Source organism: Typopeltis vanoorti, chromosome 7, assembly GCF_054136105.1.
Source record: "Typopeltis vanoorti isolate ZY-2024b chromosome 7, IOZ_Tvanoo_1.0, whole genome shotgun sequence".
Classification (NCBI taxonomy): Eukaryota; Metazoa; Arthropoda; class Arachnida; order Uropygi; family Thelyphonidae; genus Typopeltis; species Typopeltis vanoorti.
In genome coordinates this window covers 65,541,009-65,560,659 of record NC_143555.1, presented here as the reverse complement: position 1 = coordinate 65,560,659, position 19,651 = coordinate 65,541,009, and the positions used below count along the sequence as shown (strand labels likewise).

Here is a 19,651-nt window from a genome sequence, read left to right as displayed (position 1 = left end):
GCCCCATTGACACCATATAACTGCAGCGTATTGAATAGCTTCTCTCTTGGCACCTTGTCATATGCCTTTTCCAAATCGACAAAACTTAAATACAGATCTTTGTTATATTCCCATGCTTTCTCGACTATTTGTCGTAAAGTGAAGATCTGATCCTGACAGCCTCTATTTGGCCTGAATCCAGCTTGTTCTTCACCAAGCTTTTCTTCCACAATTCTTCTCAACCGTTTCTCAAGTATACTTGCATAGATCTTGCCAGGAACACTCAGTAGGGAAATGCCTCTGTAATTCTCACATTCAGTTTTATTTCCCTTTTTATATATGGGTACTATGAGAGCTCTACTCCAATCATCGGGAATTCGTCCCTCTGTCCAGGCTTTCTGAACTATGCAGTGCAGCCACTGTAAGATTGTATTCTCATAAGCTCTCAAGTGAATTATAAAACTTTCCTAGTTTCTACAAACATTTAGCTCTGAAATGTTGGATCTAGTATCCACTTTGCCTAAGTAATTTTACATTGTATAATAAATTTAGTTTAATCCTTTATCCAAGCGTGAGCAAACAAAGTTTGCGCCTGAAAGTATCTTCAGGACTGGGGTAAGGTGGTACAACACTAGGGCAACTCGTTGCAAAAGGTGGAGCAAGATACCAACCACTCCTGTCTCAGTATCTCCTATAATGCAAAACGCATCTCCTTGCAGATATGTCTAATGTTATGCATTATGGGAAGGGCCGCTACCCAGACTAGTTTCGACCTTTATTGAGGTCTCTTGAGTGGGAGCCAGGCCCAAGTTGAGATACCAGGCAGAAGCATTAGTAGGTCATCTCTACCTATAGGAATTGCCAAATGGTGTGCCACCCTTTTTTAATAAATTACTCTGGATTTAGAGAAAGAGGTTGGCCCTTCCCATAATGCATAACATTAGACATATCTACAAGAAGATGTGTTTTGCATTATAGGAGATACTGAGACAGGAGTGGTTGGTAGCTTGCTCCACCTTTGCAACGAGTTGCCCTGGTGTTGTACCACCTTACCCCAGTCCTGAAGATACTTTGTTTGCTCACACTTGGATAAAGGATTAAACTAAATTTATTATACTCTAACCAAGTGAAAAATAAAATTTCAACATCTTTCTCTAAATCCAGAGTAATTTATTAAAAAAGAGTGGCACACCATTTGGCAATTCCTATAGGTAGAGATGACCTGCTAATGCTTCTGCTTGGTATCTCAACTTGGACCTGGCTCCCACTGAAGAGACCTCAATAAAGGTCAAAACTAGTCTGGGTAGTGGCCCTTCCCATAATGCATAACATTAGACATATCTGCAAGGAGATGTGTTTTGCATTATAGGAGATACTGAGACAGGAGTGGTTGGTATCTTGCTCCACCTTTGCAACGAGTTACCCTGGTGTTGTACCACCTTACCCCAGTCCTGAAGATACTTTCAGGCGCAAATTTTGTTTGCTCACACTTGGATAAAGGATTAAACTAAATTTATTATACTCTAACCAAGTGAAAAATAAAATTTCAAAATAATTTTACATTGCCGAAAAAGCCTTATGGCTTTTTCTTTTAGTAATTACTTTTTTTATGCACTGACCAAGAATTCACTTACAAAAAATACATTTCTCTAACATTTCAATTTCTTTAATACTGAACGAGAGTTTTTGCTCTCTTAAGGTTTCTGCCTGGTCTCTGAAGAGAACCACCAACCAGTTCAAAACAGATGTCAGGCCAGTGAAACTTTTATCAAACGCACTAATAAAAGACGAATATATGGATGCTTGGGCAGTGCTCCTGTCTTTAAAGTAGTGCAAGCTAAGGCAACTCGGGGATGCCGAGGATTGTATTCTCATAAGCTCTCAGGGCAACTTACAAAATTTTCACATAGTTTCTGCAAACATTCGGCTTTGAAATAAAACGGCTCTTTCTTTGGATCAAGAAATTCTTCTTTGTTAGCTGCTGGATCAAGTATCCAGCTAACATAAAATAATTTCATTTTATGTTAGCTGGAATTTGATTTTGACATGATTTTTTATATAAGTCTACACAAATAATTTGTTCTCAACTTGAATTTAAAAACAGAATTCAATAAATTGTGCATGAATATCAAAACAAATGTGAAAGTTTTTTTTGTTTTTTTTTACGTACTATTAATATTTCGTTATCTCCAGCAGTTTTGCTGTTGGCTACAACATCACCATCATCATTAACTGAGAGAAAAGAATTATTGCATCCCATAATGGCTAGTTTACCCTAAAAAGAAAGTATTAATTCTGATTAACAAGTCACATAAATATTTTCCTTACATTGTAAAATTAATTTATTCAAAGATTTATTTAAAGGAAAATTAATATTTGGGGTGTCAGGTGTGTGCCACACACGTAGAAAATTTGTGAATGAATAACTTTTGAGCAGTTGTTTATCTGAAATTTATTTATTTACATCAACTATTTATTTCAAATAAACAGTCATGAACTGTTACAAAGATCAAGACATTCACTTACATCAGATAAGGCAAGCGATGCTGTTGAAGCATGCCTTGACTAGTCGTACATGAAAAGAAAGTAATACTTTTCCCAAAGGTGAGTGGAGATAATGCAGTGTGCACAGGCACACACTGGTGCATTTTCAGTGAGTGAAATTTGTGTGGGAATTGAAAGCATATGGGATGTCAACAGCACAAGTTGCTTAGTTCTACTCAATAGCTTACCTGCAGATTTCCTATTAGATAATGGCATTTTTTTATTATTATTAATTTTTAAATAGGCAGTTATTTTTATCCTCCCAACAACAAGAAAATGTTGAAGATATTTTGTGTATACCTTTTACAAACTAAGAATATGAGATCAAGTTAAATTGTTAAAGACAGTAAATAAGCATTTACATCTCAGAAACGAATGATTACACTGATGTACAAGGGTTGTTTGAAAAGTGTTGCCGTCAATTTTCCAATAGATGGCGACACAATTCGTTCATTCATTCATTCATACCAGTGTCAGTATGTATCATCTTTTTCATGACCACTGGCAAAATTTTAGCCAAGTGCACCATGTAGTTCTTGTGTGGCAAACATTTAAAATGACTGTGTTCGCATTTTTCATAAAAATGGAGAAAAACGAGTTTCGTGCAGTGATAACACTTTTATTTGAAGAAGTGGATGGAAGTGCAGATCAAAGCCAAGTTGGATGCAGTTCATGGGGACTCTGCACCAGCATTAAAGACTATTTATTTTGGGCTAAATGAGTTTAAACGTGGTCGTAGGTCCGTCGAAGATGAAGTGCACTCCAGATGTCCTGTCCTAAGGTCACTACAAAGGAAATGATTGACAAAATTCACGCTATCATTATGGAAGACCGCTGAGTGAAAGTGTGTGAGATTGCTGAGATTGTAGGCATCTCAACTGAATAGGTGTATAATATCCTGCATGAAAAATTGCACATGAAAAAGCTGTGTGTGTAATGGGTGCCGAGACTGTTGACTGTCGATCAAAAATGCATGCAAAAAAACATTTCAACGCAGTGTTTGGCAATATTTAATCGCAATTCACAGGCTTTTTTTTTGCATGAATTCATGACTGGGATCCACCACTACACACACACACACACCTGAGTCCAAGCAGCAGTCAAAACAGTGGACAATGCCTGTTGAAAGAGCACCAAAAAAAAGGAAGACCGTTTTGCCAGTTGGGAAGGTGATGGCCACTGTTTTTTTGGGATTCCCAAGGAATTATCATGATAGACTATTTGGAAGGGTAAGACAATAACAGGAGTCTATTATGCGTCATTATTGGACAGTTTAAAAGAAGAACTGAAGAAAAAACGGCCAAGACTGGTGCACAAAAAAAAGTGCTCTTTCATCGAAACAATGCACCATCCCACATACATCTGCAGTCGATGGCAAAACTGCAGGAATTGAGATTCAAATTGGTTCCACATCCACCGCATTCTCCGAACTTGGCCCTGTGTGACTACTTCTTGTTCCCAAACTTAAAAATTTGGCTCGGTGGGAAAAAATTTTCTTTGAACAAGGATGTCATCAAGGCTTCCAATGACTATTTTCCACAATTTGACAAATCCTACTTTTTTTTTAGATGGGATGAAAAATCTGGAAACTCACTGGAAAATGTGTAGACCTTGATGGAGACTATGTTGAAAAATAAAGGTGATTTTTTCCAAAAAAATGTGTTTAACTTATTTTTTTTTTTACCAAACTTTTCAAACAACCCCTCGTATTAATAGAACAGTTTTTCTTAATAAACTAAGTTTTTTGTAAAAAGTTAATGATTTTATTTAATAATGTTACCTTGCCACTGAAGAGTATCTAATGCATCAAGAGTCCTCCTTTTAAAAATCCATTATCTGTAATGCTATCACCACACAGAGGCAAAACAATACTTATACTGATATTTTAAGAAATGGAAGTAGATTCCCTGTAATATCATCAACAACTCTATTTCAATAAAAAGGTGATAAGCATCTACCATCAAGCTATGACCTATTGTTCTCACTTTAGTAACCATCAATATGGATTTCAATCAAGATACATAGCAGATCTAGCTTACTCTGCACAATTTACAAATATGCCCACCCTTCAAATACTGATGTCACATTTGGGTGGTATATCTAAAATCTCTCTAAAAATCTTGATGCTGTTCGGAAGTGAACAGTTCAATTGACTGGCGATCCTTCTCAAAAACTCATCAGCTACGAATTACCTCTCAGAAAATCAGTTTCTGCATTTTGTGTCTTCTACAGATATTTCTCTGGGTGCTGTTCAGAAGAAATGGAAGTTCAACATGCTCCCATTTTTGCTAAACCTACAGCAAGTACCACTCAGCATCATTTAGCAGCTGAACTGCAACTAGCAGCTGAACTGCAACTTTTTCTTTCATTCCATATATCTCAGTTCTGCAGAACAGCATTCACTATGAAGTATTACCCAAACACTACAATCTCAAGCTCTTCAAAAATAATGAAATATATTAGTTGGCTCTTAAACCCTGTCCACAGAGAGCACTTTATTTACTACATGTGTTTCAAACTCTCACGTGCAAGTGATAAAAAAAGAGTAAAGCATGAAATGCAATGGTATTAAGAATTAAGCTCTAACATCAGAGCTCTGCACAGTTCATTTATTCTAAAAGTCAATTAATGTTCAAATCATAACTCTTTAATTAGTGAGAATCATCTTTGATTTAAAGATGATTCTCACTATCAGTTAAAACAATTAGAATTCCCATTAATATAATAAGACCTCATAAAAAAGTAACAACATTAAGCAAAGAAACTAATTATCTCCATATTGACATCAGAAATTTCCATCTCAAATCTATCAAGTCGATTCTAAAAATTCGTAAGCCTGCATCCGTTTCCACGACATACTGGAGGCAGAAATAACCGACCAAAGTGAATTCGTCGACATTCTACAGAAAATGTTATGGTTGAATCCCATTAATCGTATTACCCCTTCGGTAGCAAGCAGTCACCCATTCGTTGTCATGGACCATCTTAGGGAACACGCAGATTGCGAATAGACGAAGTTGTCACATTTCATTATGGACCGGTATCTTAAATGGTGCTAAGATTTTTAGATATGATTTAATTATTATTCTTTAAATTTTATAATTTTATTGTTTGTTTGAATAAACCGATATATTTATTTGTACTGTCGAAATATATTGTAAATAAATTCGTTTATCTTTAGAAATTCATAAAAGCGCAGGCCAGAAGGGTGATAAGGGTGGAAAGAAAAGCAAAAAAGGATTACAAAAGAACATTGGCCATGCGGGCTAAAGAGAATCCTAAACAGTTTTTTAGATATGTAGCAAGTAAAAGGAAAAATGTACATGGCAGATTGATTTTAAAGAATGCCGATGGTAAGGAGGTAACTGAATCAGTTGAGATAGTTGAGTTACTGAGTGAGCACTTTGCAAAAGTATATCATCCAGGTGGTGACATTGCAGAAACGAATAAACCAGTAGATTATACGGGAATTGTGGTTAATGAAGTGGAGGTGAGTAGTCTATTGCATAACATTAATGTCAATACATCTGTGGGACTGGATGGTATACTAGCTCGTGTCGTATGAGAAGCAGCTAAAGAATTGTCAGTACCCTTGAGATTTTGTTTGATTTGAGTCTCGGGTCTAGGTTAGTCCCGAGGGGGTGGAAAGAGGGGAAAATAGTTCCACTGCATAAAGGTGGTTCCAAGACTGCTGTTGTAAATTACCGACCGATTAGCATATCAGGAATCATTGTCAAGGTCTTAGAGAAAATAGTCAAGAGGAAAATACAAGATTGGATAGAAGAAAATGGGATACTGTATCGGGGACAGCATGGTTTTGTGAAGGGTAGGTCATGCCTCAGTAACTTGCTCACGTATTATAACACAGTGACGGCTGAACTGGATAAGGGTAATGGGTTTATGGTGATTCTGCTGGACCTTGCCAAGGCCTTTGACAGGATTCCACATGGAATTCTAATCAGTAAATTGCAGCATATGGGAATGGACATGGGGTTGGTGAGATGGATAGAAGAGTGGTTGACGGAGAGATATCAGAGAGTGGTTTACTCGGGAGTGGAGTCCACAAGACGGCCTGTGACTAGTGGTGTGCCACAGGGATCTGTTCTTGGACCACTGCTATTTAATTTGTTCATAAATGATATAGGAAATGATCTGAGAGGAACAGTTCATTTGTTTGCGGATGATGCGAAGTTGGGTAGGGCAATAGTGAATGCAGATGACGTCAAAATTTTGCAGGATGATTTGGATAGATTGGAGGTCTGGGCTAAGGGGAATGGATGTCAGTTTAATGTGGCAAAATGTAAGGTTATGCACTTTGGGGTGAAAAGATTGGCGGCAGATTACTGCATTGGTGGAACCCTGCTCCAGGAAATTGATGAGGCACGAGATTTGGGAGTGTTGGTGGATAGGGAATTGAAATTTAGGGGACACATTGCAAAAGTGACCAAAACAGCTCATCAAATCACTTGGCTGCTGAGGAATACGTTGACAAGCAGAGACAAGCAGGTTATTGTTCCTCTCTATCGAGCCTTAATAAGACCCCATCTGGACTACTATGCTCAGATTTGGTCCTAGGTTTCTTCTTGATGGGGAGGAGGTGGAGAGGATCCAGAGGCGAGTGACCAAGATGATAGCAGGTCTGTGGAATGAACCGTATGAGAACAGGTTGAGGATTTGTGGGTTGCAAAAATTGGTTGATAGGCGGAGGAGGGGAGATATGATTGAGACATTCAAATTACTGAAGGGTTTCTATAAAATTAATTCAGAAGATATTTTTGAGAACAGGGCTGGTTGTGGGAGGACTAGGGGACATCCATGGAAACTGGGCAAAAGTGTGGTTAGTAAAGGTGTTAGAGCTGGGTTCTTTACTTTTAGAGTGGTGAATGAGTGGAATGCGCTCCCTGAGTCTGTGGTGGATGCTGTGACAGTGAATGAGTTTAAGGCGAGGTATGATAGATACTGTATGAATGTCAAATAGTTGTGATGAATATGATTTGGGGCCTCCCTCGATGAGTCTAATGACTCCCTGGAGTTGCCTGTAATAATAGTAATAACATGTCATTGAAAAAAAAAATCATCTTTCCTTGGGAAAAACAACAAATCAAATGGATAAAAACTAAAATATAAACATATTTTTTATTAAAAATCAAGAAAAAGGACTGAAGTACACTGGAGAGAACAGTAACATGGTAACAAAAAAAAAAAATCACTACACCATAACTATCTAGTTCTGTCTTCTTGGTAAACCATTAGAAACAACTCTTTACTTGAAAAGATATGGATCTGAATCCAATCTAAAAAGCAGCAAACATTTCTAAAGGTCATTTAAGTGAAGATGAATTAGTATTGGATAAGAATAACCAAGCTATCAGCCAATAATTAAGTACTAGTACAGAAATACCTGACAGAGAAACTAAAATTGATGGGAGAGGGAAATTACTACAGGAAAACCTCACTTAACACGATTAATTAATTCATCGATTAATGCGCACTAAGCAAAATCGTGTTAAGCGAATACAATAAACAATAGGCATAATTATAATTCATAGTTAGTGAAAATTTGGAAAAAAAAAATGATATATAAGCTATATTACATAAAACTGAAGTTAATGAAAATCCATTGCTTAAATTTTTATGTAATGTCTTATAAACATTTGATTGAGCTACTTTTTTACAAAAAAATTAAGTAAAGATGTTTGAATCATGTCGACATTTTCATCTTGTCATGCAATTTGCAATAGCTGGCGATCGCTTCATCAAGATTTCGGCAGACTTCAAAACTTCATTCCATATCAGGATCAGCATCAAACAAAATTTCCTTAGCATACTCAATCTGATTGAGAACTAGCTCAAGTTCTTTTGCAGTTAGCTTCTTAGTCATAACATATTCTTCTTGTTCGCACTCCTTATCTTCTTCATATGCATGCTGTTTTTCCAATGGCAGGAGATAATTCTCACTTAACTGTTCTGAATGGGAATCAAGAAAGTTTCTCACATCTTCATTATCCAGTTCATTAAATCCAAGTTCTTTTCCAATTGTGCTGATTTCTTCAATGTTAGATCTTGGATTTTGCGCACAATAAACTAACATAGGCTTGAGTTTAAAGTCGCCTTCTGCATTGCCTTCTAATAAAAGGAGGCAATGCAGAAGATCGTCTTACACTTTTATTAGTGTAAGACGATCTTTAGATACTTTGTATCCTGGATGAGATGCTGATCATCATAATCACCCTCCTGAATTATGCTTATTCTTCAGGAAACTTGGCTGGCTGCAAAATCTTTATCAGAAATAGCAGATTCCCCAGTTATTCTTATGCTATGAAGTCCAGTTTGATTTTAAAACAGTCAAACCATCCTAAACTCAATGAGGTAAAAATATTGAAAGCTTTTGCCTGAATATTCCCTGTACTAAGAGGTATTCTTCTTTGGTTATAATCCTCAATCGAGAGTGATAGAAGACGCTACATCACGATCATTAAATGGCATCTATTTTGAGTGATCTGCATGCTTAAAGAAGCAGTAGCAACCAGTGGCGCACCCAGAGGGGGGGAGCAATAGAGCCCTAGCAGCCCCCAAAGAAAAAGGGAAAAAAAAACACTTGAAAATTTTCCAAAAATCTTTTCCTAATTAAAATTCATCGTTTTTATTTATGTTGTGTCGCATCTTCTATTTCTATACTACTTATGAATTAGCAGTCATATAAGGTGGGAATACCCATAGCTCTTGAGAATCGCAGCCGCTGTAAACACAAGGCGAACGAAGTAGTGCTCGGGCAGACCAAGTGCCACTTCGTTTGCCCAAACCGGGCCAGAGGAGATCACGGTTATCATGTATTGGCGATTATTGCAGATGCTCAGTCATAGGTCATATGCGATGCATAATGTTTATTCTCAAATTGTCTACTCAACTCAAGCCCCCCCCCAACCCAAGATTAAATCCTGAGTGCACCACTGGTAGCAACTTTTCCTTATTCTTTGTATTCTTTTCTCTTATTTAATATAGTCCAAACTGTAGACTCACTATATCCCAGGTCTCGTACAATCATTGTATTACTAGCACCACTTTCATGTCTCTTAATGACTTCCAGCTTTTCCGCTCGCTGCAGATTGGCGACAAAAAATTTCACATTACATTAAAAAATAGCATTAACTGATTAATCACTCGCTTAAAGTGGGAAATAGTATCATTTCCCACTTTAATATCAGATCTTATATTGCTATCGCCTAAGGCACTTTGTACCGTATCAATCCACCTATATCTTGGTCTTCCTCTGGGTCGTTTTGCCTGCCAACCAAGCAGAGAACACTTGTTTTGCTAATCTTTCCTCGCCCATTCTGTTTAGGTGACCATACCACCTGAGAATAGCTCTGCTAACGTATTCCTGGATGCTGACAATGCCAAGTTCTTTCCTAACAGCCTCATTTTTAATATGATATTGCCATTAATGCCATCTATTCATGCCTATAATCTTTCTCAGGACTCTCATATCTGCAGTCTCTAGTCTTTGGTCAAGTGTTTTACTTCTGAACCAGCTCTCAGATCCATAAGTTAAAACTGGTTTGAGCACTGTTTTGTATACAGCTAATTTAGTGTTCCGACTAATTTCTCTCTTATTCCATATGAATTTATTCAATTGATTTCCCACCATACCAGCTTTGCTGATTCTGTTGTCTATTTCTATATTTAATTTACCATCTTCACTAAAAATCATGCCTAAGTAGCTGAAATGTTTTACTTGTTCCACAGGTTCTCCATTCACAACACAGTTGACATTTTCAACAATTCTGCCTATTTTCATTGTCTTTGTCTTTTTATTGCTGACCTTCATACCATATCTATTACAAGAGCTATTCAATTTAGTCAGAGAATCTTGCAGACTTGTAGCGGATTTATTTAGAAGTATAACATCATCCGCATAAAGCAAAGAGCTGACATTAACATCTCCAATTTTGATATCATGTTTAATACCACTTTCCTTCGTAATGTGATCCATACAGATAATGAATAACAGAGGGGATAATGTACATCCTTGTCTCACACCAGATTTAACATTAAACCATCTTCCTGTACTTCCTTCAATTCCTTCAATTCTAACTGCTGACTTAGAACTCAAATAAAGACCAAGTATTGCTTGATATAATGCCCCATTGACACCATATAACTGCAGTGTATTGAATAGCTTCTCTCTTGGCACCTTATCATATGTCTTTTCCAAATCGACAAAAACTTAAATATAGATTTTTGTTATATTCCCATGCTTTCTCAACTATTTGTCGTAAAGTGAAGATCTGATCCTGACAGCCTCTGTTTGGCCTGAATCCAGCTTGTTCTTCACCAAGCTTTTCTTCTACAATTCTTCTCAACCGTTTCTCAAGTATACTTGCATAGATCTTGCCAGGAACACTCAGTAGAGAAATACCTCTGTAATTCTCACATTCAGTTTTATTTCCCTTTTTATATATGGGTACTATGAGAGCTCTACTCCAATCATCAGGAATTCATCCCTCTATCCAGGCTTTCTGAACTATGCAGTGCAGCCACTGTAAGACTTTTATACCACCATACTTCAGTATTTCTGGTCGAATATCATCTACTCCTGCTGCCTTTCCATATTTCAAGCCTTTGATGGCTTTTTCTACTACAAGTATGGATATGTATTCCTGACTGCATGCCTGTTGAGTGTTTTTTTACCACTGTGCTGTCATCACTGCTTGTTTCGTTTAGCAGTTTTTGAAAGTAATTACTCCATACTTCAAGGATATCTTTTTCCTCAGTTTTCATGTCACCTTTATCATCTAACTCCTTTTACAGCACTCTTTCCTCCATTCCTAAGCTTCTTCAACAACCTCCAGAATATTTTGCCACCTTCTTGATATTTATTTTCTATATTCTTGCCAAAGTCCTCCCATGACTTGTGTTTAGCTAGTTTTACACAGTGTTTAGCATTCTTGCATTTATCTCTATATTCTCTAAGAGCACAAGCTGACTTATTTGGCAGGAACTTTTGATGTGCTTTCTTCTTTTCCTTCACTGCCTCTTTAACTTCCTGTGTCCACCAGGGAGTTCTGATTTTTTTATCCTTGCAGACACCTTCACCACATGCCTCTCTGGCAGAATCAATCAATGTTTTCTTCAGAGTTTGCCACTGAATCTCAAAGGTTTGATTCCTGTTCTCAAACTCTTTCATTTTTTTTTCAATAATCTTTGTGTATTTTAGTCTACAGTTCACATCTGAGAGCTGCTCAACTTTTATTTACTTTAAAACTTTCTTACATGTTATTCTTTTCAATATGAAATTCAATTTTATCCTGCTCAAGACTAAATAGTGATCACTTTCAATTTCAAATCCTCTGTACACTCTGGTGTCCTGCACCAGCACCAGAGAGAAAACATCACTATCAACAATAACATAGTCAATGAGACTTTTCTTATTCCTAGCCTCTTCTCTCCATGTGAATTTGTGCACATTTTTATGTTGGAACATGGTGTTAGTAATAACCAGTCCATGTCCTGAGCAGAAATCCAACAGATATTTGCCATTATTATTAGCTTTGCTCTTTTCTCCAAATTTTCCCAAAATATTTTTGTATGTCTCACAATCATTTCCTACTCTGCTATTTAGATCTTCAACAAGGACCAACTTTTCCTTTTTCATTGTGTCAGTTGCTTTTTCTAAAGCCTCAAAAAATTTCTCCACTTCTACCTTAGTAGAACCTTCTGTGGGACCATAGACACAAATAAGTCTCATTATCCAGTTCCCCATTCTCATATTTGCCCACATTACTCTACATGAGACTGACTGCCATTCAAGAAGATTAGCTCTTATTTTGTGTTGAATACTATGGCTACTCCATCTTTTCCTTGATTGTCATTGCCTGAATATAACATTTTGTATTTATTGCTCAGAAAGATCTCACCAGTTTTTGGTCTTTTTTTGTTTCAGTCTCCCTGTTATGTTGATCTGGTACTTATCTAATTCCCCAGCTAGCTCCATTTCTTTGCCATTCAGGCTTCTTATGTTGATAGTTTGCAAATTTATGGTTGCAAATTACCGACCGATCAGCATATCAGGAGTCGTTGTCAAGGTCTTGGAGAAAGTAGTCAAGGGAAAAATACAGGAATGGATTGATGAAAATGAGATACTGTACAGAGGACAGCATGGCTTTGTGAAGGGTAGATCATGCTTCAGTAACTTGCTCAAGTTTTATAACAAGGTGACGGCTGAACTGGATAAGGGAAATAGGTTTACGGTGATACTGCTGGACCTGGCAAAGGCGTTTGACAGGATACCACATGGAATTCTAATCCGTAAACTACAACATATGGGAATGGATATAGGGTTGGTGAGATGGATAGCTGGGTGGTTGATGGAGAGATATCAAAGAATAGTTTATTCAGGAGTAGAGTCCAAAAAACGGCCTGTGACTAGTGGTGTGCCACAGGGTTCTGTTCTTGGACCACTGCTGTTTAATCTGTTCATTAACGATATAGGGAAGGGTCTAAGTGGGACAGTTCATTTGTTCGCTGATGATGCAAAGTTGGGTAGGGAGATAGTGAATGCAGAAGATGTCAAAGTCTTGCAAGATGACTTAGATAGATTGGAGTTCTGGACTAAGGAGAATGGATGTCAATTTAATGTGACAAAATGTAAGGTTATGCATTTCAGAGTGAAAAGATTAGCAGCAGTATACCACATTGGTGGAACTGTACTCCAAGAGATTGATGAGGCCAGGGACTTGGGAGTGTTGGTGGATAGGGAGATGAAGTTTAGGGGGCACATTGCGAAAGTAGCTAAATCAGCTCATCAACTCACTTGGTTGTTGAAAAATACCTTGACGAGCAGAGAAAAACAAGTTATTGTACCTCTGTACCGAGCCCTGATAAGACCTCATCTCGACTACTGTGCCCAGATTTGGTCACCTCGGTTCCTTCTTGATGGGGAGGAGGTTGAGAGGATCCAGAGGCGAGTGACTAAGATGATAGCAGGTCTATGGAATGAACCATATGAGAACAGGTTGAAGATTTGTGGGTTGTAGAAACTAGTTGATAGGCAGAGGAGGGGAGATATGATTGAGACATTCAAATTGCTAAAAGGATTCTATAGGATTAATTCAGATGATATTTCTGAGATCAGGACTGGTGGTGGGAGAACTAGGGGACACCCATGGAAGCTGGGCAAGAGCATGGTTAGCAGGGGTGTTAGAGCTGGGTTCTTTACTTTTAGAGTGGTAAATGAGTGGAATAAGCTGCCAGTCTGTTGTGGGTGCTATGACAGTGAGCGAGTTCAAGGCAAGGTATGATAGATACTGTGAGAATGTTGAACAGCTGTGTGAACATGATGCTTAGGGCCTCCCTCGATGAGTCTAAGGACTCCTGGAGTAGCCCGTGGTAATAATAATAATAGTACCAATCTTTCACTCTGGTGATGTTGAGTTGGGGTTTGTTTTCAGATTTGTTCCAGTAGCTGACTTTTCGCTGTTCGCCCTGGTTCCCTGGCGAAAACAATGGGGGTCTTGTTTAACCGAGCGACGCCCCAGCCCGGCATGAAATTTTGTCATGTTGTACCATCATTTTTTATTTTGGTTTAACCAATAAGAATACAATTTGGTCGGCTAAATCCCAAATTGCCAGCCCATCCTTGATTGTTCAGTATCTAGGTAGATACCCAACAGGGTGCATCACGAGAAGGTGAGGATTGGACATTAGGTCAGAAGCCCTGGTCGGTTCTCCTCATTCCTCTAAAGGCTATGTGGAGGTCTCCTCTCAGTTATACAGCTTTGACCCTTAAGCACCCCCATAATATTTGTTATAGTTTTTATTTTAGAACATTATTGGAGTTATGATAATGAATTTTATACTAAACTGTATAATTTTATCGATAATAAACAATATTGTTTCATATTTAATTTTTTTTTTTAATTTTTACCACAATTTTGATATTTTATCCAAGCACACATACACTGTACTTACAGTGTGTATGTATATTTCAAAAGTTGCAGTACCCCCATGATTTCAAGCCATGAGCCACCACTGGGGAGTAGCCCAATAATACATCTAGAGCATACAATAACCAACATCATTATTAACATGCTCTAGATGAGAAAAGTAGTAACAATTTTTGCTTGGCTAGATTATAACACTTGGCTGGCCTGGTTAGCATATCCACTGTCTGACCATCAGGCTGGAGAGTAGATATATTCTGTGCCTGCTGGATGGAGATTCTGATATTATGGTCACCTTTGACATTACTTTTGTTCACTGATGTACCTCTGAAAGTGACCCTTGAACTTATTAAGCCACATTTCCCCCTCCAGCATCTTATTCAGATTCAGCATTTATTCAGGTTATTTCTTATAAAAAAGAAAGTCTTTGACCCTTTGTTCCTAGACATTTTGACCCTTTGCTTTGACCCTAGACATCCTCCAAGGGAAGAGGAAGTCTACAAAACTCTTATCCCTTATATTATAACCATTCTAAATGTGTGTGGCAAAAATTTTGGACAAATTCTAACTCACAGTTATCTTCAAACTCATAATCTCTTATCTTCTCCAAAGGACAAACTTATCACCACCACTTTTGTTATCTGGTGCTTATTAAGTTCCCATAACTTATTTTAACCAAACAGAACAATCAGTTAAGAAACTTATTTCAGAACACCAGAGCAATATAGCTTGTCAAACCTCATAAACATGGTCTGTCTCAACAGGGAATTGAAAACATTAGCCACAGGATCTGATGAGAATAATACCAAACTTTTGCATAATTAAACTTGTCAATTTGAACAATTATTCAAAGAAACTGCTGAAGTCTTACTCTAACAACCTACTTACATTGTAAAAATTAAACACACACAAAATTGTATTTTATTCTTGCTTCCTTACAAGGATTCTATTGTAATGCACATTTTAAAAATCTCTATTCTTTTGTATTCAGATTTTATTGTTTTATGATTATTATTATTACATGACACCTCCAAGGAGTCCAAAGACTCGTCAAGGGAGGACACCTACTCTTTATATCTCTCTGTCTCCACCACTAATTCACCAAACCACATCATCATCTACTGTCCACCACCACCTCCACTAATATTTCACAAACATTCGTGCCCATGGCAGGATTCAAACCCATAGCCTTTTGGCTGGAGAGTGGATACGCTAACCACTTGGTCAACCAGGGTGGCAAATTAATTCTAAAACTTAAATGTGATTGCACATTTAAAGGATTAAATATATAATCATCTTGTGGATTAAATATGTAAAATCCTAGCTGCCTGCACAAAACAATAGCTTTTTCTTACGTTTTGGTCAATGCATTTTCCAACTGCCAGAAATGTGGAACACACCCACCTTTTAATGTTATTAATATATGACATTCGTTAGCATAAATGTTAATGAGTCATAAAATCCAATAGATTCACTTGGTCGATTCAAAACAGATCAACAAAAAGCAAGATGACTAGGCTGGTACTAATGCTTTTTTTCTCAACAAAGTTCATCATCAAATTCCTGACATATACCTTCACATATACGTTAGGCCTAGGACTTCGAAAGGACTTCGTAGCGTAAAACGAACAATTTTGCAGTCACAATTACAGAAGTAAGCAGGTGTGTTGTCGTGGTGAAAAAGAATCTTCTTTTTTGCCAAATGTGGTCGTTTTTCCTTTATTTCATTATTTAAACGATCCAGAAAAGACACATAATACACTCCAGTAATTGTTTTGCCCTTTTTCAAGAAGTCTATGAAGATTATGCCACAAGCCCAGAAGACGGTGGCCATAACCTTCCCTGCTGAAGGAACGGTTTTCGCTTTCTTTGGTGCAGATTCCCCGCTTGCAACCCATTGTTTTGACTGTTCCTTGGTCTCAAGCTGGTAGTGATGAATCCATGTTTCGTCCACTGCTATGAAACGATGCAAAAATTCCTCTGGATTCCATTGAAACAGCTTCAAACTGTCCTTGCAACAGTTCACACATTGAAGCTTTTGATCCAGTGTGAGCAAATGCGGCACCCATCTTGCGGATAGTTTTTTCATGTGTAAATGTTCATGTAAAATATTATGTAAGTGGTCATTTCAGATGCCCACAACAGACTTAGCACCTTCACTCTTCTATCATCCATCACCATATTATGGATTTTTTCAATAATTTCTGGAGTAGTTACCGCAACAGGGCGTCCAGAATGTTCAGCATCACTTATGCTCATATGGCCACTTTGAAAGTTACTAAACCACTTATAAACCATTCTAATCGAAGGTGCAGACTCACCATAATGTTTATCAAGCTTAGCTTTGGTTTCCTGAGTCATTTTGCCTTTCAAAACGTAATGTTTAATCACTACAGAAATTCTTTCTCATCCATTTTTCACAAATCACAGTACTTGGTCGATTCAAATGAATGCCAAACAGAGTAATAGATCTATCTGACTGAAACTTAGTGTGTGTGATCCTCCAACAGTTACCAGCAACTAAAAATAACTTCGATACGTACTATTGGTGCCATCTCTTAGACTTTTCATGGACTTATCGAACAGCCCTCGCATATTAATGATATAGGAAAAGATTTAAGCAGAAATAATAAATTATTTGTTGATTATGCAAAATTGGGGAAGGCAATAACTGATAAAGGATGATTTAAATAAATTGACATTGTGGGAAAAGGATAATGATTGTCAATTTAATGTTGTAAAATGTAAAGTTATGCACTTCAGGATGAAAAAATACATACTCTGCATAATATTGGAGGAAATGGATTGCAGGAAATTGACAAGGCTAGGGATTTGGGGGGTGACAGGAAGGATATAAGTTTCTATTGGGGAACCTGATAGAAACAGATGTTGTTCTTATTAAATGGATTCTATAAGATCAACACAAAGGAAATTTTTCAATATATGATGAATAGAGGGAGAACTAGAGGTCACCTCTGGAAGTTGTATAAAAGTGTGGTTAGTAAGGATGTGCAGACTAGATTTTTTGCTTGGAGAGCAGTGAGTGAGTGGAATGGAATGTCAGAATTAGTTGCGAGTGCCCGGAGAGTGAACAAATTTAAGGAGAGATGATAAGTATTGTGTGTATAAAGGTTAGTGTGAGTCTCCCATGATGAGTCTTCTAGCTCCATAAAGATACCCATATAATAATAATAATAAATTCATTAACAACAGGATAAGCAAAACTGGTATGGTGGGAACCAGTTGAATAAGTCTATACAGAATACAGAATAAGAGAGAAATTATGAATACGCAAGTTTCTGTGGTTTAGCAGGTCTGTAGAAAATTTCCCAAAGCAAAGAAGGACTTGCCATGGGTTCAACCCTATCACCAGTCCTAACCAACCCTTTTACAAAAATTTGAAATGAATGCCATTGAAAACTATCACAAGAAATCAAAAACTTGGTTCCATTACACTGATGTTTGTTCAGGAACAACAGATAACTTAATTCAATTTAAGGAGGCAAGCTGTTCGGATTACCTGCAGCTTGTATCCTTACATAAAATTCACTCTTGAACTGGACGACCACAAAAAATTACAGTTCCTTGATATCCTTCATGACCTTTTTGGTATACAAAAACTCCACTGGAAGATTTTTACACCTGTGGAAGATTTTCACACCATCATCCATTAGAAAAGATACCGCATACATTTCTAGTACATCGAAAAACAGGATTGAAAAGCTGCACTATCTGAGGCATACTCTCCTCCCCCCTTCACCAGTGGATCAAGGCAATCAACAAAATTCTTAATACACTTCTGATATCTCCTTTACTTAAACACAATTTTTTAAGAATGCTATCATGCTACCCTTACATCAAGAATGTTATAAACAAAATGGCAATGTTGCTCTGTGATTATAACATTAAAATGGCTTTTTTTGCCATTATATAAAAATCTCCAGGTTCTTAACATCCACCAAAATTTTCACATCATCCCATGAAAAAACCTGAACCTGTTTGGCCAACATAGAAAATGTAGGCCAGACAGGAAGGTCGAGGGTGGGTGGGGGTTGATTTATGTCTGAACACGTAAAAAAAAAATCATCAAAAAAAGAAGACGGTATAAGTCAGGTTTGGTATCCCATACAACAAAGACCATCCATCAAGTAGTTTGGCAAGAAATAAAAATGCCAAATATTGATTAGAAATGTTTTACAAGAAAGTTCAAAATACTGCAGATCCCCAAACAATGTAACAAAAATCAAGGCCCTACACCAAGTTTGGTATGCTTTCATTGAAAATCTAATTACCACAGATTTAGAATACGACACGTGCCATGCTACAGAACTTGACAGCAACAACAGCATTATTCCAATGTGAAGAGTAATTAATTTAATGTTTTTTATACTGGTTACTTGTTTGTATATACAAAGTGTGAAGCTCCGATAACATCTACTAAATATAATTGTTTCTAGTCTTTTTTTTTTTTTGTGCATAACTTTTGCTTACCTCTGACAATGTATATCTAATGACTTACAAAATTTGTGAAGTTATATTTATTTATTTTATCAAGCTCATTATGTCTCAAAGCATATGACCTTAATATCAGAAATTTCCTACAGAAGAGAAAAATTAACTAATGCTAAACTAAAAAAAAATAAATACAACAGACAATGCAATGCTCAAATCCAACTTTAACTTATGGAACTGAGGGTTAGTTTAAAAAAACAAAACAGCTGATCAAAGACTAGAGGCAACAAACATGAGTTCTAAGAAAAATTTTTGGAGTGAACAGATGATATCAATTACAAAAATCATATTATAAACAAAGATTTTCAAAACTTGACAGTATCTGTATTGGAGAATGTGTGAGATGACTAATGTAAGGTGGTATATATAGGCAAAAGGGTATCAAAATAAATGCTTGATACCTGAGGTCTGAAAATATTAGAGATCACACACATGTATTTGATGTTCACTATAGCAAATTCACACACCCAAATCGCATAGGCACAATGCTGTTATAAAGAAAATCCACTACATCCAGCTATCCCTATGATTTGTACAAGTTTGTTATAATATGAATAAATTTGAAAGTAAGTAATAATGTAAACTTAATTATCAATACTATCAAAGTATCCTGTTTACATTTTATAATAAAATTACTAATGTCAAGAGAAGCTTTATTTGCAATGATGTTGTTT

The 19,651-nt window shown here is 36.9% G+C and overlaps 1 protein-coding gene across 1 annotated transcript in view; it reads right to left on the bottom strand.

The window, feature by feature from the left end:
- The window catches only part of FRG1 (FSHD region gene 1), a 163,869-nt gene that overhangs the window by 80,239 nt on the left and 63,979 nt on the right, over positions 1 to 19,651 (bottom strand). Inside the window, exon 5 of the mRNA XM_090395319.1 lies at positions 2,150 to 2,254. Within this exon, the coding sequence (XP_090251445.1) occupies positions 2,150 to 2,254 (105 nt within the window). The remainder of the gene's footprint in view (positions 1 to 2,149; positions 2,255 to 19,651) is intronic.